At 45.6% G+C, this 10,476-nt stretch overlaps 1 protein-coding gene across 1 annotated transcript in view; it reads left to right on the top strand.

Moving 5' to 3' along the window:
- Positions 1 to 3,763: 3,763 nt before the first annotated feature.
- Positions 3,764 to 10,476, top strand: part of SENP3 (SUMO specific peptidase 3) — a 13,083-nt gene continuing 6,370 nt past the window's right edge. The window contains 7 exon segments of the mRNA XM_072402998.1: positions 3,764 to 3,899; positions 4,315 to 4,723; positions 4,805 to 5,006; positions 6,554 to 6,616; positions 8,033 to 8,210; positions 9,159 to 9,206; positions 10,135 to 10,212. Of these exon segments, the coding sequence (XP_072259099.1) occupies positions 4,324 to 4,723; positions 4,805 to 5,006; positions 6,554 to 6,616; positions 8,033 to 8,210; positions 9,159 to 9,206; positions 10,135 to 10,212 (969 nt within the window). The 5' untranslated portion in view covers positions 3,764 to 3,899; positions 4,315 to 4,323.

The following is a 10,476-nucleotide window of genomic DNA, read 5'->3' as shown; positions in this document are numbered from 1 at the left end:
GCCTCCCTTCCCCAGGCCTTTCTTCCTCAGGCCACTCGTCCTCAAGTCTCTCTTAGTCTGACCACTCTTTCTCAGGGCTCTCTTCGTTGGGTCTCCCTTCCTTGGGTCTCTCTACCTCAGCTCTTTCTTCCTCAGGCCTATCTACCTCAGATTTCTCCTCCTCAAATCTCTTTTCCTCCATCCTTTCTTCCTTAGTCCTTTCTACCTTCGGCCTCTCTTTTTCAGGTCTATCTTCCTCAGTCTTTGCTTCCTTGGGCCTCTCTACCTCAGTCCTTTCTTCCTCAGGCCTAGATCCCACATAAAGATATGTAAACTGCAGTTCTACCATGAACCACAGCTATATTCAGGTCCTTAAACCTCTTTCCCAGGTACAACAGAGGAAGCCAAATACCCCCACATTTTGCCTCAGATACCTCAGCATGCTACACAGGATAACCCCAAGCCTTTATTTATAGACCCCCAGACATATAAATCATGGAGGGCGTTCATGTTCAAGCACTGACATGTAGCTAATAAGAGTCCAGCATTACTGCAGTCATTGACAGACTCAGAAGAAATGTCAGGACAACCCAAAGTCCACCATTATCTCAGCTTTTTATAGATTTGTCCTAAAAGTATTTTCAGTAAAAACAAATACCCGAGCAATCGCTGCCAGGTCTGTTGGTTGTCATGACAATGTTACCAAATCCCGTGGGTTGGCAGGAGTATGGATTTTTCACATATAAACAAGTGGGAAATGTTTATAATCCTCACATCAACAACACCTAATATTTCTGCAGGAAACTGATGAGTATCCATACATTAGAGGCAGCGATCTCTGGTATATCCAGGGCTGTGTAGCCAGAGTCAGGAACAAGTATTGTGCACCTGGAGTCCTGGTTATATCCATGGAGAGCCGCCATTAACATATTGCCCTTCATTGTCCCAAGACAAAATGGTTCCACCAATGGAAATACAGCCACAGATACCTGAAGGGGGTCAAACACATATATTTCCACAACATGGTGATCACCACCATGGTGATACCGTTGAAAATGTTATCGCCTATAGGAAGGCCGCAGTATGGAGTTTATCAGTATTGTGGTCAGCTTTGGTTAACTGATGACGAATTTGGAAGCTGATATTTAAATCGTAAAAGAGAGGGGGACACCTGTGTGTGTGTGTGTGTGTGGGGGGGGGGGATCCCAGATATGAGCAGGGTGCCATCGGGGGACAAGGAGTACTTCTGTGCTGGGCCCCAGTCATTGGGAGAGGGGTCGGGAAAGTTGATGTAGTATGGAGCCCAGAAATGTCTGATGGTGGTCCTGATGGAGTATAACATGCAGAGTATTTTAATAAGTCTCTGCTATTCCAATAACCTGACTCTCTCCTCTACAATCTGTTATAAATGCTGCAGCCAGACTTATCCTTTTTTCCCACCTACCTATCCACCTACCCCATACCCAGCCTTCCCATCTACCCCATACACAGCCTTCCCACCTACCTACCCCATACACTCCCTTCCCACCTACTACCTTATACACAAATCCCTCCACAGTTCTTCCCCAATTTACCTTTCTGACCTGCTAAAAAAATCCCCCCCAGCCGCTATCTTTGCTCCTCCAATGACCTTCTATTGACTTCCTCACTTTTAACCTCATCACTCTCTGGAATGGTCTCCTCATCCTATTCGGCTTGCTCCTACTTTCTGCTCGTTTAAGAGAGCCCTCAAAACCCAACACTTCAACCTCACCCACCTGTCTTCTTCTCCTAAACCCTTACCCACCACTTCATATCTATTCTCTCCTATTGTTGGATACTTCCCCCACCTCCTAGACTGTAAGCTCGTTGGGACAAGGTCCTCCCCTTGCTAAATAAATCCTGTTTATTAATAATAATAAAAAGTAATTCATATTTCGGGGTCACTGGATTTCAGAGTCGGGAATAAACACCGGATGAGGATTGGAAAAAGGCTCAAAGTGGCTCTTCAGGTCTGCAATACTGCAATACTCAACATGGAGCTCTGTGGTTGCTGAAAATAGAACTGAATAGACATATGGGATTGAGAAGGTGACTCATATTTATAGAAGACCAAAATGTCTTAGGTTGGAAGAAATCTGGAGGAATTTAGGAGAAGGTGACGGGAAAGGTAACGAAGAAGCTGGAGGATGAAGTTGTAGAAAACAAGGAAGGCCACCACTACGTGACGCTGAGGCCTTGAGTAACAAACTGATCAGTCTGCAGTATTTGAGGAAAAGAGATTGATGAATGAGAATTAAAACATAGTAATGCAGCATGGGATAGAATGTAAGGGGTGGGGGAGGGAGATAACATGAGGAGGTGATGGAGAGGTCACAAGGAGGTGATGGAGAGGGAATAAGGAGGTGATGGGGAGGTCACAAGGAGGTGATGGAGAGGTCATGAGGAGGTGATGGAGAGGTCATGAGGAGGTGATGGAGAGGGAATAAGGAGGTGATGGGGAGGTCACAATGAGGTGATTGAGAGGTCATGAGGAGGTGATGGGGAGGTCACAATGAGGTGATGGAGAGGTCAGGTACTCAGTGACCTGGAGGTATCGATGTAACACAACGGTGTGTACTGAGCAGGAGAAGAGTCGGAAGTAATGCAGAGATAGTAACTTGGTGAAGTTGGACTTTGTTCTAAAACTTGTGATGCAGAGATGTGAGAACATTGAGGAAGGATTTTGGAAAGGTAAGGCGGTAATGTACATGGCCAGGCATAGATGACACAGGAGAGAAGTTGGTTAGCAGGAATCTGACTCTTATTAATGCTGAGATGACACATGCTGATGGTGACACCAAGGTCAGATAAATGTGATTTGAATTGTGTAATGCTGTTGCAAATGCCATACTCTGGAAGTAACACATTGGTAAGAGGTTGTAGGGGTAAGAGGGGATGCAGAGTTCAGAAATTGGATTATTCAGAGTTTTGGTGACACATTGGGGACACCTAGGCCCAAGATCCAAACAGATCTGAATTTATGGATGCCCAGCCCAGAAGTAGATGTTGGAGAGGACAATAATGGATTTTTCCCACCTGGGCGAAGGGGAGACGGTTTGCTTTTGGATTGGATACAATGATCTGGATTGTGCGTCACTTCTGCAGCATCAGTAATGACCGTACAAGGAATGACAAAATGCTGACATTCTATTTTGACCGGTTAAACATAATTTTTAAATATAATATGTATTTATTTGCCATGAAGTGTTGTTTCAAAAGCAAGCTATTGTCATATATAATAATAGAAAAAATTGAGGGCACTTGGGGCTGCTGTATTATTTTGTGGGCTTAAAGAAAAGCTCTGTGCTGCTCCATCACCGTCAAGAGGTTGTAGTTGGGGCAGAAGCCAGGCCCAGGTGCAGGGGGGAGAATTAAGAGCACCTGGTGGACAGAGAACAATGAACACGTGTTGCTAGGGCTCTGGGTGTACCAAGATGGCGGCTGCTTCGTCACATATGTGAAGCTCTTACCCTCACCGGGTCCCCCCCACCCAACACAGGCACATATATTGCAGTAGGGGTTTCGCTATGGTAGGCTGAAAATAGAGGAAGCTGCTTAGGCCCAGCCGCCCTAGACTAAGTGTGCTGGGTGCAGGGGGGGAAATCAGCAAGAGTACCAAGATGGTCACCTCGTTCCGGAGCACCAATATGGCGCTTTCTGGAACCACGGATGAGTGGCGCCATGAGAGTCCCAACATGGCGACACTTCCGGCGTGGGAGGAGGCGTTACCATAGTGACCCGCTCCGCCTGCCTGTCAGGGTCGTGACGTAATTTCCCCGCGACACCCGCCACCGACGACGCCAGAGAGAGGAGGGCGCCGAAACCCGGAGAGCCGGGAGAGGGATGAGAGGAGGAGCCGCCGGCCTGACAGTACCGACAGCCTGTGCGGGAGAGCACAAGTAACCTCCTATTCCCCTCCTCCGCCTTGTACACCCGCTGCTCACACTATACCCCTTCCCCTCCCCCACCGCCTGTTCACCCCTACATACTGCTCACCCATGTCTGCCCCACCATGTGTAGGCGCTGTGCTGTACTGCCAGCATATTTCCCCCTATAAATATACCATATGTATGTACTCCCTGCTATATAATGTACCCCCATATTACCCCCTGCTATATAATGTACACCCCATATTACCCTCTGCTATATAATGTACCCCATATTACCCCCTGCTATATAATGTACCCCCCATATTACCCCCTGCTATATAATTTACCCCCCATATTACCCCCTGCTATATAATGTACCCCTTACCATCACTTAGCAATGTATTATGGCTTTATAAGAGTAATTAGAATTTTTGTTTCCATGCAGATCGCCGCGATGAGGCACACCCCCGTCCAGCGCCATCTTCCCCCCTTCTCCAGCCACTTGTTGCCCCCAAGTAAACATGGAAAACTCTTCCCACTCAAAGAGGAAAACTGCTGGGAGGACGATGAAGAGGAGAATTCTCAGTTCCGCAAATCATGCCAGCAGCCTCCCAGACAGCGAAGGGGGCGGAGACTGCGGCTGCGCATGTTACGCTCGCTGTACCTACGCCTTTACAAGCGGACAGTTACATTGCCCTTCTATTGGAAACTGTGGGGGAGTGTGGGGGGGAAACGGAAGCGGGCAGTGAGTCGCAGGAGAGAAGGAGGCGGGGGTAATGTGGGGGTGGAATTGGGGGCCACACAGCTCAGATTTCCAACAGAGGAACTGGCCAATCATATAGAGGAGGAGACAGGTGAGGACATAAGTAAGGCCCGTTATGCTCATGCACTCTTCCCAGAATCCCGCACTATACATGCACTTCTTTATTTTTAAGGTCCTGCTCATGGGATCTCCAACGGATTCTCTCCACTACCAGCCGAACCCGAAAACATCCTCATCACCAACGTCTGCAGCATCGGAAATGAAGAGGGCCTGGCACCTAACGGACCCCACCAACAAGATGATCTCAGTACGTCATCAGAGAAGGAGGTGCCAGCATTGACTGAGGAGCATGTGGCCTGTGTACAGAGTAAGTGACCACATGGGAGCCATGACACCCTCATTATGAATGTGGTTATATCACCCTGGGTATAGCGGTGTACATATGGTGGCCATTCCTTATCTATACCCTTTGGTAAACATTTCTCTCATACATTTTATTGTTTCGGGGTGGCCTCTCCTCCAATGACCTACTAGTGACTTCCTCACTCGTAACCTCATCACACACATGGCTCCAAAACTTTTCTAGAGCTGCCCCGACTCTGGAATGGTCTTCCTCGTCCTGCTCCTACTTTCTGCTCCTTTAAAAGAGCCCTCAAATCCCAACGCTTTAACCTCACCTACCCATCTTCTGTCTCCTAAACCCTCACCCACCATTCCAATCCCCCTCCTGGGCTCCTCAGGGCTCTTCTCCTCCTCCTGTGTCACTGTCTGTATCTGTCTGTCATTTAATGTACAGTGCTGCATAATATGTTGGCGCTATATAAATCCTGTTTACTATTAATTATTAATGATAATATTAATTAACCCTTTGCTTAAACACTTTTACATACCAACTTCCCCCCCCCCCCCAGGTTATTGTCCTGTGCGAGGTGTGAGCTGCTTGGAGCTGCGGTCACTTTCTATCTGTAGTGATGCTCTGGTTCAATGCTCATGAATAATCCCCTGGTCATTGGACCATTTGATCCACCAACGTTATCCTTCTCATACATCGTATCTCCAATCTGATAGGACAGCTTGGCACCAATTATATGTTGTGTTACTCCTGTGCACATTCACAGCTTTAAAAGCAATCTGCTGATTGAACAGATGTGTTGTCATCCAAGGAGTGCCCATTGATTGTCTTTAAAGTTTAAAAAAACACCTTTAATAGCATGTAAGAATTTTTCTGATTTTGTTTCTGCAACGCTGAGCTGTTATAGAAATTTCCCTCCACTTCCTGGTGATGATTTTTTCCAGAGAGGAAGTTATGAAAGCTTTGCAACAGTCAGTGGGGTTTCTAGCCGTCCGCTACAATAAGTGTAATCCTTCTCCACATTATGCAAAAGCAAGAAAACATTTTTGGCTGGATGTGAACTTTAACCTTCTGGAGCTATGCTGGTCACTGTGCACATTAGAAGCCCTCCAATGCAGCCCCCAAAATTTCAGAAGTAGCAGACAAAGTGGATGAGCTGTAATGCACCTCAGTTTTGCAAGTTAAGAGAAACCTTGATCCATCATTGGTAATGTCCATGATTATTATTATTATTAATAATAATAATAATAATACATTCAGAGATGTCCTGCTGTGATCTCCCCGGCACCTTTTAGCTGGGCGCACCACCAGGCACACTTCAGTAACCACCCGCCTGTTTTTCGGTGGTTACTGAAGAGTTGACTTGCTATACTAGGGCTGCCACCCCACTCAAAAAAAATCCTGTGTTGAGCACTGTCCTGGTAAAAGTTTTTAATGTGGAACTAAACTATATTTTTACAAAATTTCAATCAAGCCGGTCCTTTATTGTGGTATAGACAGTCCCTTCTGCAAAAAAGTAACCTTAACCTGCCTGATTGTGAATATGTACCTGTCATTATTCCTTCACAGGTCCCCGCCATTTTCTTCTCTGATCTCTGGCTGTCTTGATTGGCCAGAAACTTCCGCTCGCTTGTGCGTTAAGTCCCAGTAGCCGCAAGGAATCGGGCAGATATATTTAATTGCATAAGGGACATCGCCTTTCTACAATAAAGCCCGGCCTGAGTGCACAATTTGAAAGTGGAACTTTAGTTCTCCTTTAAGTCTTTACATTGATAGTGTCATGTACAAAAATAAGTCATGACAGAGTTCCTCTCTATTGAGAACATATTTTCAGCTGGGTGGGAAGAAGATGTAAGTGGGTGGCAGCCCCTGTATTGTGACCCAACCACCCAAAAACACCCGAGTAGTTACCGAATTGGTGTGCACAGTTACAACGTATCGGGAGATCGTTGAGATTACTGCACGTTGGGGGTGAAGCGCCAGCCAAATTATCTAAAAACGTGAAGCTTTTATAAAAAACCTTCCTGTGCAACAGAATATATAGGAAAGCAGTGCTGAGATTGCAAGCAGCAAATATTATTATTACACAGTATTTACATAGCGCCAACATATTGTGCAGCGCTGTACAAAGTCCATAGTCATGTCACTAGCTGTCCCTCAAAGGAGCTCACACTCTAATGTCCCTACCTCAGTCATATTGACAATCTGAGGTCAATTTTGGGGGGAGCCCAATTAACCTATCTGCATGTTTTTGGAATGTGGGAGGAAACCCACACAGACATGGGGAGAACCTGCGAACTCCATGCAGCAAATCCAATGAAAATTACATTTTTCTTTACTGAACATTAAAAGGTTAGAATCTTCCAGTTTTTTTATATACCCTTTCTTTGCACTGGCGGTCATTGTCACTAGAAGTAAAAGTGATAGGAAATCTAAAGTTTTGTTGTGAAATAGAGAGGAAATCAAAAATTCTGGGCTTTAAATACACCAAAACCTATACCATAAGCCCCCTTATACTTAGCTCCTTGAATCTTTCCACCAATATACCTTACTTTGATCTGTATATCAATGCACAGAAACAAGTTTCATGCCCCCAAATGTATTCCTCTGGCATTATGAAGCATTTCCGTCATTCCTTCATCTCTCCATTCAGCTGCTAAGATCTAGAAGGAAGTGATCGGTGTGCGGGTGAATCTTTCTTTTCCAAGCTTGCATAGGGTTTAAGGCGTTTCTTGTGCCCATGTGACTGCCTTTGACCAATCACCTCCTCCCTGTACCCAAAAGTACTACCGTAGATATAATTTGTACTCCCACTGGCTGATGGTGGGGCAGAGGGGTGAAGAAAAAGACTTGTTTATGCTTCTGGGTGGCAGAGGAAAGCAAACGGGTTGATGTTTGTACATCTTGAAATGCTGATTATTTCTTTGTGCATCTCCTATAGAGATCAGTCATGACGCATATATAACCTCATATACCTAAGATCAGCAGCTCCTAGTGATAGACATTGCATGATGTACAGATATACACTTCTCATTATTCTGTGATCAGATGTCAGGACTAATACGCTCTACCCTGCAGGAAGACGGTGGTACAACACGTCATCCAATCATATCAGAGACTACCGGGAAACACTCTGCTGCGCAGCTTCCGTGTAACATACAAAAGACATGTATTAACCATGGACGACCTGAGCACCCTGTACGGGCAGAACTGGCTCAATGACCAGGTAAACATCACCCATCACCTCAATGTGACCACCAGGATACCCAATATATGGAGAGGTAGTACATATACAATGGAGGGGCACTACAGGGCTAGTACATATACAGGCCAGGATGGAGGGGCACTACAGGGGTAGTACAAATACAGGCCAGAATGGAGGGGCACTACAGGGGTAGTACATATGCAGGGGCACTACAGGGCTAGTACATATACAGGCCAGGATGGAAGGGCACTACAGGGGTAGTACATATGCAGGGGCAGTACAGGGGTAGTACATATGGAGGGGCAGTACAGGGGTAGTACATATGCAGGGGCAGTACAGGGGTAGAGGGGCAGTACAGGGGTAGTACATATGCAGGGGCAGTACAGGGGTAGTACATATGGAGGGGCACTACAGGGCTAGTACATATACAGGCCAGGATGGAGGGGCACTACAGGGGTAGTAGATATACCGGGCAGAATCGAGGGGTTGTGAGATATGTGAGGGGGGCAGTACAGGGGTAATAGGTATACAGGGCATCGAGGGGGTCAGTACAGGGGTAGTAGATATACAGGGCAGAATGGAGGGGTAGTGAGATGTGTGAGGGGGCAGTACAGGGGTAGTAGATATACAGGGCAGAATGGCAGTACAGGGGTAGTAGATATACAGGGCAGAATGGAGGGGTAGTGAGATGTGTGAGGGGGCAGTACAGGGGTAGTAGATATACAGGGCAGAATGGAGGGGTAGTGAGATGTGTGAGGGGGGCAGTACAGGGGTAATAGGTATACAGGGCAGAATGGAGGGGTAGTGGGATGTGTGACGAGGCAATACAGGGGTAATAGATATACAGTGCAGGATGAAGGGGTACTGAGGGGGCAGTACAGGGGTAGTAGATATACAGGGCAGCGAGGGGGGCAGTACACGGAGGGCCAGAAATATTGGACACAATGGTAATTTCTGTGTATGTTGCAGGTCATGAACATGTATGGGGATTTAGTCATGGATTCTGTAGCAGATAAGGTGAGTTTTCTCATAATATAATATCCTGAGCTGTGATTTCTCATATTACTGGTGTAATAAATCATCGTTTTTATGTTCAGTATCTTCTCTGTCCTGGATTGGTCACATTCCTGTGGTTGTCCCTCCCAAGTCTTTAGCCCCTCCCCTCTCTGGATATTATACTAAGTGATGAATAAAATTCCTCTCCTGATTGGATGGTTTGGTTTAGTAGTATGCAATATATAAATATAAAGCCTTCCACAATACAAGCTCAATAAGTTCCACCTGCCACATCCCGGTATATAAATATAAGTAAGAAAAATGGAGGGACTTTTTCTGGCAGTGTAAATATCATATTTCCAATAAGGCAAAAGATTCTTTAAGACTTCTTAGATAAAAAAAACATCCTTTTTAATATAAACATTAAAAACACATAAATCCAAAGGAGAAAGATTGAAACAATTTAGATATGGAACAACCTTTACGCGTTTCGGGGAACACGTCCACTTCTTCAGGAGTCAATGCTAAAAATCAAAAAGTATATTTCAAACTTTTACAATTAATTTAGTTTAAATAACAGTAATATAATTTTTATTGTTTAAAAAGTATGTCATTTACATGTTGAATACTCCTCTCATATCCATAGGCAGGAGGAAACTAACCTTAGTAGTAAGCAGTCAGTGCTGCAGCCCCGGCTCCTCTTCATTCACTGAGCGGGTGCAGAAATTATTACCCCGTACTTCCACCTCCCCCCACATGACTGGGGTATAATAGCTGCTCCTCTGTAGAAGCTCCTAATTGTGTGTTCCCCCATTATTATTGAACAGGATTTATATAGCGCCAACGTATTATGCCGCGCTGTACATTAATTCCCACTATATTCTTATACTGAGCTTTTATTCACACTGGTGGACGGGTGAAAATTTTAATGGGTTTTTTTCTTATTTAGGTTCACTTTTTCAACAGTTTTTTTTATGATAAATTAAGAACCAAAGGATATGAAGGAGTGAAGAGGTGGACGAAGAACGTAAGTGTATACAGGAGAGGGGTGTGGGGGGTATGATGGGGGCAGTATGTACAGGAGAGGGGTGTGGGGGGTATGATGGGGGCAGTATGTACAGGAGAGGGGTGTGGGGGTATGATGGGGGCAGTATGTACAGGAGAGGAATGTGGGGGGTATTACAGGGGGCAGTATGTACAGGAGAGGAGTGTGAGGGTATGATGGGGTAGTATATACAGGAGAGGAGTGTGGGGGGTATGACAGGGGGCAGTATGTACAGCAGAGGGGTGT

The sequence above is a fragment of the Pyxicephalus adspersus genome, chromosome 2 (assembly GCF_032062135.1).
Source record: "Pyxicephalus adspersus chromosome 2, UCB_Pads_2.0, whole genome shotgun sequence".
NCBI lineage: Eukaryota > Metazoa > Chordata > Amphibia > Anura > Pyxicephalidae > Pyxicephalus > Pyxicephalus adspersus.
Note: the sequence above shows the minus strand (reverse complement) of the source record. Positions and strands in the feature narration are given on the sequence as shown.